The 18,131-nt window shown below is 44.9% G+C and overlaps 1 protein-coding gene across 1 annotated transcript in view; it reads left to right on the top strand.

Annotated features, from left to right (window-relative positions):
- The window catches only part of LOC132461389 (kin of IRRE-like protein 3), a 158,172-nt gene extending 140,694 nt beyond the window's left edge, over positions 1–17,478 (top strand). The window contains exons 7-16 of the mRNA XM_060056480.1: positions 34–182; positions 1,074–1,201; positions 2,364–2,490; positions 4,792–4,892; positions 7,234–7,432; positions 9,061–9,168; positions 9,636–9,704; positions 10,644–10,753; positions 11,297–11,383; positions 14,825–17,478. Coding sequence (XP_059912463.1) covers positions 34–182; positions 1,074–1,201; positions 2,364–2,490; positions 4,792–4,892; positions 7,234–7,432; positions 9,061–9,168; positions 9,636–9,704; positions 10,644–10,753; positions 11,297–11,383; positions 14,825–15,325 — 1,579 coding nt within the window. The 3' untranslated portion in view covers positions 15,326–17,478. The remainder of the gene's footprint in view (positions 1–33; positions 183–1,073; positions 1,202–2,363; positions 2,491–4,791; positions 4,893–7,233; positions 7,433–9,060; positions 9,169–9,635; positions 9,705–10,643; positions 10,754–11,296; positions 11,384–14,824) is intronic.
- Positions 17,479–18,131: the final 653 nt, after the last annotated feature.

The raw sequence follows: 18,131 nt of genomic DNA, 5'->3' as shown, positions 1-18,131 counted from the left end.
TAGTTAATTAAGTTTATGTTTCTTTTCTTACAGATGGGCCAAGGGTGGCCATCCAATCCCAGAGGTGACAGGCGACAGCTACGAGGTGGTGGTGGACCACTCCTTCTTCACTGAGTCCGTGTCCTGTGAGGTGACCAACGCCCTGGGGAACACCAACATCAGCAGAAACGTGGACGTCTACTGTGAGCGCCTCTCTTTTTCTCTCTCTTTCACTCAAGCATTCACTCACCTGACACTGTGGTTCTTAAGACCTTTTTGAACGCAGGAGCACAAAGTCATTTGTATGTGCAGTGTCAGGCAGTGACCCATAGTTTCAGTAACCCAGGTGTAGAAAGTGTGTATGGGTGTATTTCCAGAACCTTATGGCTGGGGAGTCACCCTTTACACTAGCCCAGGGGTCGGCAACCTGCGGCTCCGGAGCCGCATGCGGCTCTTTAGCCCCTCAGCCGTGGCTCCCTGCAGTTTTGTTAAAAAAAAAAAAAATAATAATAATTATATATATTTTTTTATATATATCGTCAACTAAACGAGAGGTCGCAATGAATGCGCAATTGCGCTACCGTGAGGGGGGGAGTGAATGACAAAGCTTCGTTGATTTGCAGGTGGCTAATCCCAGTAGGAGTTAAATCTTTAACTGGCATCTGGCATCAGGAAGTAGCCTAGATGCTGCCATTGGCAGGAGGCGGGACATGCCAGTGAGCCGCCAATCAGCAGCATCCACCGTTGACAGCCAATTGCACGAACGAATACTGAGCGAGAAGGGTTTACAGCATTAAAGTTCGTTTTTTTTTACAGTGTCACAAAAAATGTCTGTGCGGTGCGCAGCGTTAGCGTCTCCGGAGGGGGGAGGGGGTGAATTAAAAAGTTTGCGGCTCCAAAAAAAAAAATTTGCGGGAGATGGGCCAAAATGGCTCTTTTGATACAAAAGGTTGCCGACCCCTGCACTAGCCTGTCCCCTATAGCCTTGTTTTGATTCGGTTTGTGACTATTAGGTTATATCAGTTTAAAGGTCCCTATAACTGTTATTGTTGTTTGATTCTTATTTAATAGATGCAATGTATTTATTTTTGAAGTTGGCCCCAGAATGGCGGCGGAGCCCCAGTCTCTCCAGGTGGACCTTGGATCCGATGCGATCTTCAACTGTGCCTGGACGGGGAACCCCTCTCTGACCATTGTGTGGATGAAGCGGGGTTCAGGAGTGGTACGTCCTCAGACTCTATGGACATTGAATACACCCAAAAGCCGTGGAAAGAGAGCGTGTGACCGATACAAATGGCAAGGTCATGAGAGCTCTGAGGTCAGGGACCATATGTACAGCTCATAGTTCTGGCGGGACACTCTAGCCATAGTCTGCCCATCAGCTGACGGCTAACGTGGTCCAATCAAACGCAAGTACACTGATTGGCGGACAATTTAAGACCTCCCCGTCAAACAATCACTCTGCGAAGTTAAGTGGATTGATCAGAATTCTCCCGCCATCTCCCCAGCCTCCACCTCCTTTGGTTCTTCTCTGTATTGTATGTAACCTATAAAATGGGTGGAGATATCTGATGTACCCCATGGGGGATTGTATAGCGCTCCCTGTCGTCAAATGTTGGTGGTGTTGGTAATCTGTATCTGACATCTGTGTGTCATGCTTTAAATCCAACAGCAGGGAGCCCTAGAAAAGAGTGGAACCATCCTGCCCAATGTAATTGAATTACAATCTAATCTACGACATGAGTGATCCATTACAGAGTAGGGTATGAATACAGATAGTACAAGGAGAGTGTTGGGCAAAAATATTCAATAGAACAGCAGAGAATAGCCTAAAGGTTAAACAGTATTAAATTGTAAATTATTGATAATCCACCACAAATTACAAACAAAGATTAATTGCACAAACAGTCCAGCATTTAGAGAAGGAGGGAGTAAAAACATATTTTCCTTTTTATTACAATAATTCAATAATTCCTAACATACAACCAACCTTCCTGAGGTAGCTCATGAACAAGTTAATATGATTTGAACAATGTATACCATCGAAACGTACTAATCATCACCGACATAGCCACCTTTACTTGACATTCTGTCCTTTTTTTGGTCGGTCAGTTTCATTGTTTTCTCACCCACGACAAGGATGGATGTGACCGGTGGGTCTTGTCTGACCTTTTCTTTTAAAAATGGCTCCCCCCTCCACCATCACCCACATACACAGTGACTAACTCTCTCTCTCTCTCTCTCTCTCTCTCTCTCTCTCTCTCTCTCTCTCTCTCTCTCTCTCTCTCTCTCTCTCTCTCTCTCTCTCTCTCTCTCTCTCTCTCTCTCTCTCTCTCTCTCTCTCTCTCTCTCTCTCTCTCTCTCTCTCATTCACACACATACAGGTGCTCAGCAACAAGAACACTCTGACACTGAAGGCGGTGAAACAGGAGGATGCTGGGAAGTACTTGTGCCGAGCTGTGGTCCCAAGGGTTGGTGCCGGCGAGAAGGAGGTGTCTCTCACCGTCAACGGTAAGGCCACAGGGCGATGGGGTTGGCCATGGCAACACACCAATTACACCAGGAGGAGGAAAGATCAAATAAAACGGATACACAAAAACATGACCTAATGATGCCGCTGCAGGAAAATGACAGCCTAACATAATGAATTCAGTAGTAGTAAGTAAAGACGTTGTTTATTCGATTTATGGGGATGGCTCAAGGGTTTTTGTGTGAAAAAATAATGTTTAAATGTTGAAGTAAGCTTTTTGTTGGACTATGAAGTCTGGGTTTAAAAGCCCAATATTCTTGCAGGTGATATTTCTTTAATTGCATGTATTTTGCCAGCATTAAAAGCAAATATTCTGGTTCAGCATTATTTTTTATTGGAATTATTTATGTTATTTTAGTTTTGGTTTTGTTTGTTGTTAAATTGTGGTAATTTAAAGCATGGGTGGCAGGATGCAGTAAAATAAAAGTAAAAGGTAAATTTGCCACAATTTATATCTAATACTAGATGTATTGGATGGCACGTTGCCAGATTCAATAGCTCTACGCTTTTAAGCTAAATGAGTAAATGTGTATTAGCAGGCTTGCTTCGCCATGTCTGCTAAAATCCATGAGAAAGTGGGGTCTGCCACAAAAAAAAAAAAGCCAACTAGAAGAAAAAGTGTTCAGCGTAAAAGCATATTGTGACTTCACCGGGATACCATGCTGTGATTCTTCTTAAAAATACACATTTACTGTAGGGTAATGGTGAACTTTGCGAAACTAGAAACTGCAATAGTTCACAAAAAAACATTATAGCTCATTGTCTCTATTCTTCTCTATTCTGCTTATACCTATATCCTTACTTTAGATTTCTGCTGATTTGCTTTTAGTTCAGCAAGTTATACCGGGATCTACCAATGTAACGTGCTATAATTCTCCACGAGCATGAAGCCCATAACTTAAACTCTGTATGCTTTCATGAGTGGCGTTCAAATTGTACAAACGGGAAGCCAAATAATTACATCCGTGCTCAGCTTAATTACCATACACTCAGCTTCTATTCCAACCCGTTCCCAGACACTGCGCCTCTGGTTCTGCGCTGGCCATCCAAGGTGAAGGGGCTTCTGGGGGGGTTGGGGAGGGATGCTGCTGAGCTGGCTTTCTCACGCTCAGCAGTTCTGCTGAGAGGCCCTTGGGTAGCGTCAGGGTCTGTCCACAGCGGCGCAGGGGCCCGAAGCCAGTGTCAAGTGTTGCAGGTGATAGTATCTGTCATGCCGAGGAAGATTTGTGTTTCCCCCTAGCTCTGAGTGCTTCGTGTGTTGTCATGAGTATGATGTGATGTGTGAGTGTGGTGGTGGACCGGTTCGGTTGCCTGGGTGATGGAGCATCCCGATGTGAACCGAACGATGCTCCTAAGCGGCGTCTCTGGTTGGATGAGGCTGAATTCGGAGTGATTCATTGAATTCTGCCGTAACACGTTTTCTGTTGCACATTTGGAGTCGTTATTTCGATGCCTAAGCCATCCATGCACCCGGTGATGTTTAAGCCTGTGTGTGTGTGTGTGTGTGTGTGTCTGTGTGTGTGAGTCTGTCAGTGAAAGCCCTGCTCTTCCCAAACCCACACACTCACACACAAAGTTTTCCCCACGGTTTTTCTATACCGTGCAGAGCTTGTGCCAAATTCATAGACTTATTAAGAATGTCTAGGGAGAAGCGCACTTAAGATATAAAGTAAGCTCTGTAGATCCGTTTTTTCAGTAGGTAGACTTAAGTGGGTCAAACACTGGAGAAGTTTGTGGATGAAAAACACAACTACCAGCCAGCACAGCAACCCACGCTTAGTTGTACCTTTCCTCAGTGCTCACCAATATGGAGCAGCAATCGCATGCCAAACCTATTCTTCCCCATGAACAAAATAAACAGAATCTTTGCTTTCCTGCACACTTGTGCGTCCTATCTGCTATGCGCTGGTATCTGCCTCTTCTAAACCCACTTAACTGCATAAGCCCATAGAATTCATACACCAAAAGCACCACGAAAATGTTACATTTAATCCGTCGAAGGCCTCGTCGCCCTGGCCTTCCCTCCATGTCGCCATGAAGTCCAACTGTCGCCATAGTACCTTAAAAATAAATAAAAAAAGGGTTAGGGAAGCGCAGGAGTGAGCGGTGAGTAATGAGGTGGGGATGTTGTTGTGTATACGTGGCCCCAGTCGTGTCCCCTGCCCTTCTGAGGGGATAAGGGGGCGGTGATGGCGGGACCGGGGCGTGAAGGCCAGGGCGCCTGATGTATGGGTCAGTGAGTGATGGAGTGCTTCCTCTGTCTGTGGATGTGATCCCCGCAGGCCCTCCGACCATCTCCAGTACCCAGACTCAGCAGGCGCTGTACGGCGAGAAGGGCCAGATCAAGTGCTTCATCCGCAGCACGCCACCGCCCGACCGCATTGTAAGCCATTCTTCCCTTTCTGCTCGGTTCTCCTCTCTCCTTCCCCCCCTTCCTCCATTTTGACAGTTCATTCATCCCCACTGTTTATGTATTTATTTTTTATGAATTCTGTATTTGAATGGCTTTTATTTATTATTAATCGGGGATTGTGCATGTGGGTATTTGCACTTGAGATGGTCATGCCTAAAAAAAGGTCATTTCCTACTTCAGTCCCTCTGTTACTGCAATCCTTCCTTCTTCCCTTTTCTGTCTTATTTCTTCCCTCCCTCCATTCAATCCTTCTTTCCTTACTTCCTTCCTTCATTCCTTCTTTCCTGCTGCCTTTCAATCCTTTCTTCTTCCCTTCCTTCCTTCTTTCCTTCCTTAAGACCTACATCTGTTCAAGCCTTTCTTCTCTCCTTCCTTCTTTCCTTACTTCTTAACTCCCCCTGTTCAAGCCTTCCTTCTTTCCTTCCTTCTCTCCTTCCTTCTTCACTCCCTCTGTTCAGGCCTTCCTTCTCTGTCCGTCCTACCTTCATTCTTTACTCCCTCTGTTCAAGCCTCCCCTCTTTCCTTCCTTCCTTCCTTTATTCCTTCCTTCTACCATCCCGCCATCATCCTGGCTTCCTTCCTACTTCCTTAATTGTTTTATTACATTCCTTAGTAACATGTCCACACACATTCTCCCCCTCTTTTCTTCATGTAAGACAATAGATTAAAAAGCTCCTATTATACTACTTTTCTGGCCTTAATTTCTTAGTAATGACTTCTATAGAGGATCCTGACACGAATCACAGCACAAAAAACGATGCCGATTTTCGAGCAACTCTTCCTCTCATCTGGGCGCTTTCAGCATTCTCTGTCAACACTCGGCTTCGTCCTTTTCCGCCCCTTCGCCCCCCTCCTGCCAACCCCACTCCGTTGTGATTGGTTACCTTCCGGAAGAGCATGTTCCAGAATTACCAAACATGGAAAATCCGGATTGTTCTACGTAGATAAATCCCGGAAATTTTAACAAGTGAATCGCGACCGGCGTCCCTAGTGTTTAGCGGTCTGCACAGCCACCCCAGACGGTCAGCAGGAAATACGTCTAAATGCATGTACGTCATTATTTGACACTTTAGTATGGTTAAACATGACTATAAATCATTATAACAACATTTATAGGTCATGAAAGTCGAAAAAGCATAATAAGTGCTCTTTGATAACAGCAGTGATTCATTCATCACATCCTCTAGTTAGCAAGCTGTTGTGTTTGTCTGTTTCCTGTCTCCCATGGTGGATTCCTAGCCTGGTCCTACCAGACCATCGTACTTCATTTCATTTGTACAGAAGGTCTGGAACTGCTCAATTGACAAACGTTCACTCACTTGGAGGCGGGTGTCTGTAGAAGTTTTACAATGATTGGATCTGCCCAGTGCCACTCTTGATCTGCCATAACCAATCGCATAGCGTTTGGTCGTGACGTATGTCATGCGACGGGACCGGCTCCTTCACCACTAACGGAGCCAGCTGGAAAATCAAACTTTTCCCGAACCCGGTGGGGAGAAGCGCCACAACATCATTGCCACCAACAAAACTCTTCAGTGCTCTTGTTCTTGCTTGTTCTTGCTGGCTTTAATTGATCGATTTTCGGCAGCGATCCCACAACAGACCGAATAGCTTCTCTCGTATCCTTCTCCATTGTCTTCCTCTGACTACAACTGAAACTGGCGCGCGACTTAAACGTCATCGTTCTCAGCCCCTCCCTCTGTTCGCTGATTGGACCGCCAGAAATCTGGTTAACATGGAACGCATTCATATTAAGCAGACCCAGACCTAGTACTGAAGTGAAATGAAAATTGAGAGCAAGTAGGTAGGTGGGCGGTGCCATGCTAGTGGATTCCCTTGGTCTTCTGAATCTCTGTGTGCCTGTTTGCGTAGAGGGGTTCCCAAACTTTTTAAGTAACACCTACCAAATACCAATCCCAGACGGCACAGATTGTCTTGCAAGTATACCTATTGTGGTATTTATACATTCAATCGTGTCTCTAGGCTGTCAATTAAATATGAGTTTTGCAAATCAAATCACATTATTTGGCCATTGCTACAGTATTACATCAGGGCTTCTGCACCTTGTTGACATACTGTTAATGAGTTTATTGCTCCGCACCGGCAAATTCTATTAAAACTGATTGATTCTACAATTGGTTGTTTTGTTACATTTCTAAAAGACGTGGGGGGCCTCAAGTGGGACAGTTTGTTACACAGCGTTCCACAGTGCTGGAAACTCTGTCCTTTCATATACCAGCTGTGCTATAAAGTACTACCTGTGCTAGTATCTGGGAGATCTATACCCTGACCATCGGTCCCCTGTGTACAGGCGTGGTCGTGGAAGGAGACGGTGCTGGAGTCGGGCACGTCCGGCCGCTACACGGTGGAGACGGTCAGCACGGAGGAGGGGGTCATCTCCACGCTCACCATGAGCAACATCGTGCCCGCCGACTTCCAGACCATCTACAACTGCACGGCGTGGAACAGCTTCGGCTCCGACACGGAGATCATAAGGCTGAAGGAGCAAGGTGAGGCGCCAAGCGGAGGGGTCGCCACTCTCTATCTACCCATCGTATCACTCTGTCCCTCTTTATTTCTCCGTCTCTATCTATCTTTCTTTAGAACTCAGTCTCTGCATTTCTCTCGGTCTTCTCTGTCTCTATCTGGATATCTGTCCATCTATCTCTGTCTCTGTATTTCTCTCTCTCTCTTCTCTGTCTCTATCTGGCTATCTATCCATCTATAGCTGTCTCTGTATTTCTCTATCTCAATATATCTATATATATATGTCTCTATTTCTGTGTTTCACTCTCTCTTCTCTGTCTCTTTCTATATATCTATATATCTCTGTCGCTATATTTCACGCTCTCGTCTCTGTCTCTATCTAGCTTTCTAGCTATCACTTTCTCTCTGTATACTCTTCTCTCGCTCTCAATTCGATTCAATTCCTTATTGGCATGGTAAACATACGTTTACTTTGCCAAAGCAAGTGTGAAATAAACACAAACATTTGACATACAATTAAACATATTTTACAATAAAGAAATGAACAAACAGAGCTGCATAACATCCAACATTGCAATCAAATATGTAAATAAATGGCAGTATGTGAAATTTCCTTGGGAAATCCTTAGTTTTGCTGTAAAAATAGATCAATAAATAAATATGTAAATATATATATAGATATATTGGCTCGCTCTTGCTCTCTCTTTCTCTTGCAGTATCTTTTTTTTTGTCGTTCTATCTCAACTTATCTATCTCCATTTCTCTGTCTTTCTCCCTTCATCTCGCTTTATCTACCTATCTATGTCTCGGGCTCTCTACCTCCATCTCTCTCTATCTGTCTTACGTTCGCTATCCCTATCTCTGTACCTCTATATTTCTATTCCTCCCTCCGTTTCTCGCTTCCCTTTCTCTCTCTCCCTCCCTCCCTTTTCATCACTCTCCCTCTCTCCCTGCCCCCTCCCCCCCATCCATCTCTATCTATTTCAATCTCTGTCTCACTAACCTCGATGTGTGTACCGATCGAGGTTAGTCTGCACCCCGTAACCATTTGTCACTTGTAGTACTTCCTAAGTAGTGAAACTTGAAGGGCAGCTTTTTGTGTGTACCAGTTATTTTGTGAGTTTGCCGGTGGGTAGAATCGTTTGAAGTATTTTTTCAGGAAAATGCTGCAAAAGAGGAAAAAGACATGTCTGGAATACGGCCAGCACGTGTTTGATGTCGTGCTCTTACGTGTGGATACACAAAAATGTGTTCTGCAGTTTGTTGCTTTGTTTGTTGTTTGCTCTACAGCAAGAGTGTTGGTACAAGGGAGAGTGATTGAGTGGCAGCAATAAGCAGACTAAACTAGTATGTGTTGACTAGGAGAGTTTAAATAATGTTGATTCACTTTGAGCTCATCTGTAATTATAGTTATTTCGAGGTACCTGAAAGTTTTCAACAAACCATTTTAATGACTTCTCCAGGCTTTCTTTGGTTTTGAAAATTGTTTTACGGCTTTATTTTTCTTAAGGGTCAATTACCAAAGTTCTTGCCTATATGTGTGTGAGTGTGCGTGGGTGTGTGTGTATGTAACCAGGAAAAATATCAAAATATGAAATTGCAGAACTTTTTCTGCTCACTTTTTGAAAACTTTTGTTGTTTTCTCTTTCAGAGACTCTGCGGTTGGCTGTAATTATCGGAGTGGCAGTGGGGGCCTTCCTTGCTCTCACAGTCCTCATGGGAACATTAGCTGCCTTTTGTTGTGCCCGTTTCCAAAGAAGTACGTTTGCTGTTTTGTCAAGACACATTTTTTGAGCTAGATAAAGAAACATTGTTTTATATTTTTATAGTCTACAATTTGTATTCAGAATTATTTTTTATGTCCTTAATAAAAGTAATAATATTGACTATTATGATTGTTCATTTAAAAAATGGTGTATCACTTTGGAGGTTAACAGAATTTTAGAGATTGCTGCTCATCAATTCACAGTGAAGACCAATCTTGCTTCATTATTATTTAATTAAATGCACCAGGAGCTGTATATATCTGAAATAACCGTAAAAAGACAGTGCCCAATATCACACAGTGTGCCCAGACATATATTGTCTAGAGGCTAAATATAGTCGTCTATCCAAGTCTAGTCAGGCAACCCAGCTTTCATGGAAGATTTGGGTTGCTGGAGATTTAATATAAGATTGAGATAACTGTTAACTGTCTTTTATGGTTTTCTATTTTCTCTCCTGCAGAGGATGTCCATCTAGTCATGACGTCTCTGCCCGTGTCCCTATCACGACAGAGAGATATCAAGTCAGAAAGTAGGTTGCAAAATTTATTTCACTGTTTATTTGTTTTGTTTGCATGTGAGATTGATAACACAATTATTTTGATAACACAATTCCAGGACCTGTTATCCTATTTTGGTTGTCCTTATACTTTCAATCATGCAGTCAATGCCTTGTTAGGTTTTGTAATCTCAGTTACGAAAAACTCATACAATTTAGATTAGGTTAGCATCGTATGAATATTATACAAATACCAGCTCTAACCACTAAAATGCTAAAGCAAGTCAAGTGAAATGCTGCGCTCTAATAAGATCACTCGTCACCGTCCAGACGTTCACAATATTTATCTGTTAATACCCCTCATTACAGCTCCATATTAAAACTAAGCAGCTCAGCAAAATGTGATTGCATTGGATGACATTATCACACAAGTGAGCACTGAAAAGTTTGGAGCTTCTCCAAAGTTTTACAAACTAGATTATAGACAGGACAGCCAACCACGGATGAGTTGATCAAGCAAAGTTCATCCCAACTAGAAGCAATAGCAGAGATCTGAGGGGAAGCCATGTCTTTATAAAGCAGAGATCTGAGGGGAAGCCATGTCTTTATGAAGCTGTATGGATGGATGTAGCAGGCAGGAAATGGTGTGATGTCGTGCCAGTGCATCGGCTGTCCCCTCCCTTTTTCTCGGTCGGTGGTAACTCACCCTCTCACTCTTTCTCTCTCACACTCTTTGCCTCTTCCTCCCCTTTCCTCTCTGTCTCTGTTTCTCTCCCCCATCTCTGTATCCCTCTCCCTCTGTATGTTTCTTATTCTCTCTAACTCTCTCTCTCTCCGTCTATCTGTGTGTCTTGGTCTCTGCCTCTCTCTCTCTCTCTCTCTCTCTCTCTCTCTCTCTCTCTCTCTCTCTCTCTCTCTCTCTCTCTCTCTCTCTGCCTGTCCCCCGACCCCCCGTATCTTCCGTCTCTCCAGATCTGAAAGGCGTGGTCTCAACCAAAAACGACATCCGTGTGGAGATTGTTCACAAGGACCACAGCGCAGCCAGGGAGAACGAGGAGCACGGCGGCCTCAAACAGATGATGGTGAGCCAAGCACATGCTGTTTGAGGAGGGGTTCCCTGCAACAACAAAAAAGGGAGGCCTCATTGAGTACGAGGCTGGAGCACCCCAAAGCCCGCTGCCGCTACTGCTTCCTTACGCCGCGTCGTGCCAAAGCCAAGCAGCAGCGATCAGAGTTTTTTTTCTTGACAGAACTAGCAGAAGACGTCTGCCGCCTTCTGCGCCATCCCTGTCCATATTTAATCATTTCAGGGGTTTGGAGCAGATTGATGATTGGGTTAAAAGGTTCTGGTTAACGCTTTGCACTGCATTTTGTTTTTCTCTCTTTTTCTCCCTCTCTCTATCTCTGTCACTCCCTATCTCTGTCTCGCTCCCTATCTCTCTCTCGCTCCCTATCTCCCTCTCTCTCACTCTCGCTCTCTCTCTCTCGCTCTCTCTCTCGCGCTCTCTCTCTCTCTCTCTCTCTCTCTTTCTCGCTCCCTATCTCTCTCTCGCTACCTATCTCTCTCCATCTCGCTCGCTCCCTCTCTCTCTCCCTCTTTCTCCCTCTCTCTCTCGCTCCGCTAGATTGATCGCGGTGAATTCCAGCAGGAGCCCGTTCTGAAGCAGCTGGAGGTGCTTCAGGAGGAGGAGAAGGAGTTCCAACACGTCAAGGTGAGAGGTTGCAAAGTAGGAAAGAAATATCCAAGAAACGAGTACAAAAACAACAACAACAACACACACACAAACACACACACACACACACACACAAGAGCCCCCTCAAGGAAATTGGCCAAGACCCATTTTTGTGTTTTTCTTGATCTTTTTCCTCTCTGTTTTTGTTTTGTTTTCCGTTTTATCCGCTCGACTCATATCCGAGTCAGAGCGTCGGGTCCACTTAGAAATTCATGCATAGCAGCCTTCGGTTACAAACATGACCCCTATTTAGGCCCTGAGAGAGGGGAAGGAGAGGGAGGCAGGGAGGGAGAGAGGAAAGGCACTGGAGTATACCCCTGATAGGGTTAGTTGTCAGCATGAATGCAGCTGCAGCACACTGCCACTGCTATCAGAGGAGCAGCCCTGTGCTAGGGAGCCAGATTAGCTCCAACAATTCACCGGGTTTCAATTGACCGATTTTGATTGTAAATAATTAATGTTCACTCAAGCGGCGACTGCAGCATTCCCTTTTTTGTGTCTTGTTTTGTTGTCGTTTTTCCTGTCTTTTTTTTTTTGCGACCGCTTCTCAGCGCTACATGGCGGCGCTTTATGAGTTTGAGATCTATGGCTGTCAAACGTTGGCACCACGGAGACACAAGCTCACATGACACAATTGAGTTTGTGGAGGGTGTTTAGTACCAGAGAGAAGCAGGTATTTCAATGTATTTCAATCACTGCAAAACAGCGCCCTTTGAATACTTGAAGCGTGAATTATGAATGACAAACACTGCCGTGTTGAAGTGGTGCATCAGTGCTGAATTATTGTTGAAGATGGCACAAAAAAATATCCAAACAAACAGGCCAGAGGCCAAATGTTTGTATTTTTTTTGTTGGACATATCTGCCGCTGCAGCTGGCCCATTCTTCCAACATTTGAATTATTAATTTCCATAAATGAACTGAGGAATCAGTTGTTCATGCTCTCCCTGATGCGCACAAATTAAACTCCAGTCACACAATCCATTCACATACTCACACATCAAACCGCTTCTGGCCATTTTCAGATGTGCTCTTTATGATCTGGTAACGACGAGCTGCACTTGAATAAAACTAAATGGAAAAAGCTTGCCACATATTTCCCGAACAAGGAAACAAACACACATACACACACCCACACACACACACACACACACACACACACACACACACACACACACACACACACACACACACACACACAAATATTACATAGAAAGAGCCGACTTGCAGGAGTATTGCGGGAAGGGAAGTTCACTTAAATGCAATGCTAACGAGCAAGTTAGATGTGAAAAAAAACTGCAGAAAAACAACAAGAAGATAACGTCCAGCCCTGGCCACACTGATCATTAATAACAAACCTATCATTAATGTGTGTTCCTACTTAGGGATTCTCGGGGTCCGCACCACCTGCACCATTGTGTGTATTAAAATTGGTGTGGATTAAGACTGATACAACGTGGGAGGTTGCACTGGAGGTCTAAAGCGTACACGAGAGAACAGAAAATAACAGCGCTTACCTTCCAATTATATTCCTTATTAATTTTCCGTCGCACCGGAATAAAATAGGCGAGAAAGAAAGAAATCCTTTTTTTAGTGTTTGCATCTTTGTTACCGCCGTAGCCTCTGTGTGGCACAGAATCGACACATTGCAGTATTATAACGTTCCTGAACCAGAGTTTAGCATGGTCACCACACAGTGTGCACAGGGCTGGAACATGGACAGTTTAAAATTCATGGCTGGACTGGATCTCCTACCTCCAAGGCCACACAAGCTGATTTTGTTCTGGCAAGGTCAAACAAGTTGTTGTTCTGTCGACAATGTTGACCTGTTTCTGCTCATAACAAGCAAGGATTATGAATTATAAAACTTATTCTGAGGGATAAGGTGGATACGGTGTTGATGTCGGAGCACTTGTTTGATGTGGGTCTGGTTGCAGGTCTTTCAGCTTCAAGAGTGTGAAGAAAGCACCCGGAATCTGATCAGAGCCAGCCAGACAAAGAGAGAGCGGGAATGTTCTCGCAGTGTCATGTCAGTGTCTCAGGAAGAAGCCGTATCTGTGGGGTTTTGTTCTGCTTAGGTCAATGTTCGGTATTAATCTAATTTGCCTTTTTTCTTGAACACTCTTAACTTGTAGAGAAGTACAAAGCATGTATTATATAAAACAATATAAAAGAAAAAGAACGAATCACTGTTCAATGCAAATTGGAAAAAGATGGAAAGAGCTGGTAAGTTCTGAGTGCAGCAAAACCTATTTAATATTAATGTTTATATAACGTGGATAAGAGGGCAGAAATGAATGAAGAAAAGTCTGTTTATTTATCTTCCTGTTTTCTTTCTCTTAACTCTCCAGATTTACTTGTTTGGCCTTTTGCCTTTTCCATTTGAGCTTCTGCCACCCATAAATAAATTATTCAGTTTGAAACAAAAAGTCCTGTCTGCCAATGTTCTCTGCACTACAAATAAACTCCAATTCAAAAAAAACTCTGGATGAAGTATGTACAATATTTCAGAGGAACGAGTATTGTATACTTAAAAGAAAATGTCAGCCCTTCATTGCAGTTTTTTATATTTCTTCTCCTTTTTCTATCTTGCGGTTGAGCACACAAACAACTTGTTCACCAACACATTCCTCTGATGTGAGATGTCCTCATAGTTTATAGTATGATTAATGGGAGGTTGAACATGATTGATGTTGCACATGCTTGTAACGCTGAACACAGGGTTAAAATAATCAAACAAATCTGAAAAAACAACATGGGTCATCATTTACCAGTAAGACTTTTGCAAATTGAATGCAAACAACTCTGTATCCATCATCATCTTTTGTTGATATATGTCATATTTTTAAGCCCCTTGTTTACAGGATCATGTCTGAAAAAAGCCATTGTTAGATTGTCACAATAAAATACAAAGTGAAATACCAGTAAGATATTCCTGGAAACTTCTCCATTATTCAGTTTTTATTTGGGGCTCTTGGTTGATGCATACCGAGTTTGGCAGAACCTAAATACGTTTACTTGAATGAAACTCAATGGGGGATACACTCCAGTTGACGCGCGCAGCCTAGCAAGAAAAAACACAGAGGGGTCTGGGCTTGCATCATGACAGCTGTGAGACGGCCCCTCTCAAAGAGCCGGCGTGAATTGAAACGTTAACACAGCGGTCTATGAAGCGTTCGACGCGCCACTCGCAGTTAGGGTACGCTTACATGGCAGTCCCGTGCGCGGGTTAGGAGTTCCAAACACAATTCTACCCACAATGAATACCAATACTGCATACCACGTACTACCAACCACAACTAACATCTGCCTTGCTTCCTTTTGCCCACTCCCCTCGCCCCTCCTCCCCCCTTGCTCCCTCGGCCCCTCCCCCCTTGCCCTCTCCACCCCCTCCCCCCTTGCCCTCTCCACCCCCTCGCAGGACCCCACCAACGGCTACTACAGCGTCAACGCCTTCAACGAGCACCACCCCACGCCCACCATGCCCCTGGCGGCGGGCCAGGCCACCCCTCCGGACGCGGCCCGCAGCCCCCCCAGCGGCTCCATGACCATGGGCAAGCAGCGCGTGCCCACGGGCATGTCCTTCACCAACATCTACAACACGCTGGGCGCGGGCCCCAACCGCCTGTACGACTACGGCCAGCGCTTCGTGCTGGGCATGGGCAGCAGCTCCATCGAGCTGTGCGAGCGCGAGTTCCAGCGCCGCTCGCTCAGCGACTCCGGCTCCCTGGTGGACACGCAGTGCGACAGCAGCGTCAGCAGCTACGGCAACAAGCAGGACGGCTACGTGCAGTTTGACAAGGAGGGAAGCAGCAAGGCCTCGGCCGCCTCCTCCTCCGCCTCCCACTACTCCCAGTCGTCGCTGCAGAACTCCTCGGAGCTCGGCCGGCCCCTGCAGAAACGCATGCAGACGCACGTCTAGACGGCGTGAAGGGGGGAAGGGGGAGGTGGTTACCCCTACAGGTGGATGAGAAGATTCTGGCGGAAGGGATGCAGCATCCGAGAGCGTTTTTCGCGGCGTGATCCTGTTTTTAGGCGTTGTGATCCTGTTCAAGCCTGATTGGTGGTTCGAGCGTCCCCTCTCCCCCCGGGGGTCTTGAACGCCACGCACAGCGGATGCACATAAAAGAGATAAAAAGGCAACCGAATTGTAAAAGCATTCCCCTTGTTTCGGGAGAACACCACACGTTGAGAGAGAGAGGAAAAAAAAAAATCATGTCCAATATTAATTTGTGTGACAATCCGCCGTCTGCTTTAAGGTCCCAGTTCATTTGAAGATTGCCATCGACGCACGGTGATTCGCCACATCGCCGCCACCGCATTCATCGCGTTTTCAACCTAAACAGCCCACGCTGAAGATGTGCCCCTCTCGTGAACGTTACCTCAATACTATAAAAAGACAACTCTTGTTAAAAATAGAACGGTTTCTTTTTCTGTTTTTTTTTTACCTTTGGGAGGAAGCCACTAAGGCCTGTGAGCTCAGCCGCCGGGCCTGGCATTTGGAGGACAAAGATTTATTGTTAATAACTGACAATGGCATTTGGTGTAACCCCGGTGAAGAATTCACGAGACGAGTACTGAAACTTTGACCGTCAACCGCCAAAGTTACAAGCACTATAAGACGGGGCTCCAGTCTCCGGACGAACGGTTACCTCCACACTAAAGCCAATGTTGAACTTCCCTCCCGGATCTGAAAATCTGTGGTTGTCTTTGATATGATGTGCTGTTTTCTTACTGTATTTTTCTTTGTTCTTTCTCTCTGCCATCTTTATAAAGGCAACTCATTTTTTTTCAGCTGTGTTTTTTTCCGTTATTTTTGGCTGTTTGATGTTCTGCCTGGTGGAAGTTGTTATGCACTGTTGGATCACAGACAAATGCATGGAAGTGAATGGAAGTGTGAGTGTGTGTAATCTTTGTGCATCGCACACATGGTAGGCCTACGTTTTTCCCCAAACTACCACTGTTGGGCTGCTCCTTTTCCCCTCCTTCGATGAAAAGGACCTTATGTTTACAAGTATTCAAGCAAGGAGGACTGAGCTCTACTTTTACCCATTCAATGTGAGACACTTTGCAGGCTTGTATGTTTATACTTTATCTCTGGGGAGGGGTCTGACTAGCTGAAAGGGTTATTATTTTCTTTCTCCCGACCCTTTCCCCCCTGCTGTTACTGTGTTGTTTACACTGGAGCTGTATAAAGATGAAAAAATGCCTTTTTGTGTGTGTCATAGGCTACTGTATTTTGACTTCCAAATGACAAGCGGTGCAGATAAACGACATCATTCGGCCCGAGGTCCTTAATCTCTCGGTAAGCTGTGTTCGCCCACTGTTTTAAGTGGGCTAAAGCGCCAGAGAGCTGAACCTAACAACGAAAATGCCCCCACTTGTATTTTCTATGGCATGACGGTGGAGTCGCTGCATTGAGAAACGAAAGGGGGTTGAAGAGAACAAACAAACACACCTCGTGTCTATCTTTAATAAACCACCAGGGCTCCCTTTGACTGAAGTGATAAAAGTCTCATCTGGCATGATTACAGGAGTGGACTTGTTTTTTTGTTTCTCTTTTTTTTTCCTATGCCATCGCGCCGAGCTGCCATAAGATGAAGTCCCGTTGCGACAAAAACCAACAGGATCAGAAACGCTATCAGCAGCCACATGACAAAGGGGACAAAGAGGGAGGGGTGTCTTAACACCACCACCATAGAACAGGGGGCGGGGGGAGTTGACGTACGGGGGGAGTTGATGTACTGTCCAAATGACACATTTTCCAATGCTTTGGGTGCTGCTGCCGCGGCGCAATGAAAAGGAATCTACAAATCACTTTCACAGGTTTTGACAATCTGGTGTCACCTGTTGGGGAATTCTGTCGTGAACATATTATACTATTGCTGTACAGGGTGAACGATTTTTGTGCCAACATTGTGTTTTGATTAAAGAAAGCTACGATACAGCTCAGTTTGCGACTTTCTTGTGTGTGTGTGTGTGTGTGTGTGTGTGTGTGTGTGTGTGTGTGTGTGTGTGTGTGTGTGTGTGTGTGTGTGTGTGTGTGTGTGTGTGTGTGTGTGTGTGTGTGTGTGTGTGTGTGTGTGTGATTATGTGTGGTTCTTCAGGCAGAAAGCTATAGGGAGAAAAAAAAACACCACCAAAGACAAAACGATGCACTCCATGGGGTATTGGAGCCCAGGTTTTGTATTTTGGGTAAATTGCAAGGTACATCAAGCCAGGTTGCTGCACCTCTCTGTAGGAAACTGGTTTTCCCCAATGCTGCCCAGTTCGTGTCTCAATCCTGTTCAAAACGGAACAGTGGACCCAACCTTTGTACTATTGTGAATCCGTAATAGAAATAAACCACTTTAAAACGCCATGGACAGATGATGTCTGTTGAACACATGTATTCTTTATTAAGCAGATGCACTAAAGATACTGCAGGGGAGCTCTAGGTCTCGATAAATCCAATCAAAACCGAGGGCAAATAGGATTAGAAGTGAGGGTCAGGCCAGTTTAACATTTTGGTGCTCATAAAAGAGTGCTTGAGCAGTAGCAGAGCAACAACCAACAACAATGTGATCTTTGTTAATTGTGTCACAAAGACTCCGGTTTTATCCAGTGTTCAGGGAAGACCCTGAAAAAGTCGAAATTCCATTCGCAGAAAGCCGCTCAGTGCAGTTACCAAGAAACAGTGAATAGCTCACCTACAGAAACAATTCAGAGGCAGAGCTTCATTTCTCTTA

This window comes from Gadus macrocephalus, chromosome 7, assembly GCF_031168955.1.
Source record: "Gadus macrocephalus chromosome 7, ASM3116895v1".
Taxonomy (NCBI): Eukaryota; Metazoa; Chordata; class Actinopteri; order Gadiformes; family Gadidae; genus Gadus; species Gadus macrocephalus.
This window is presented reverse-complemented; position numbering and strand designations above follow the sequence as displayed.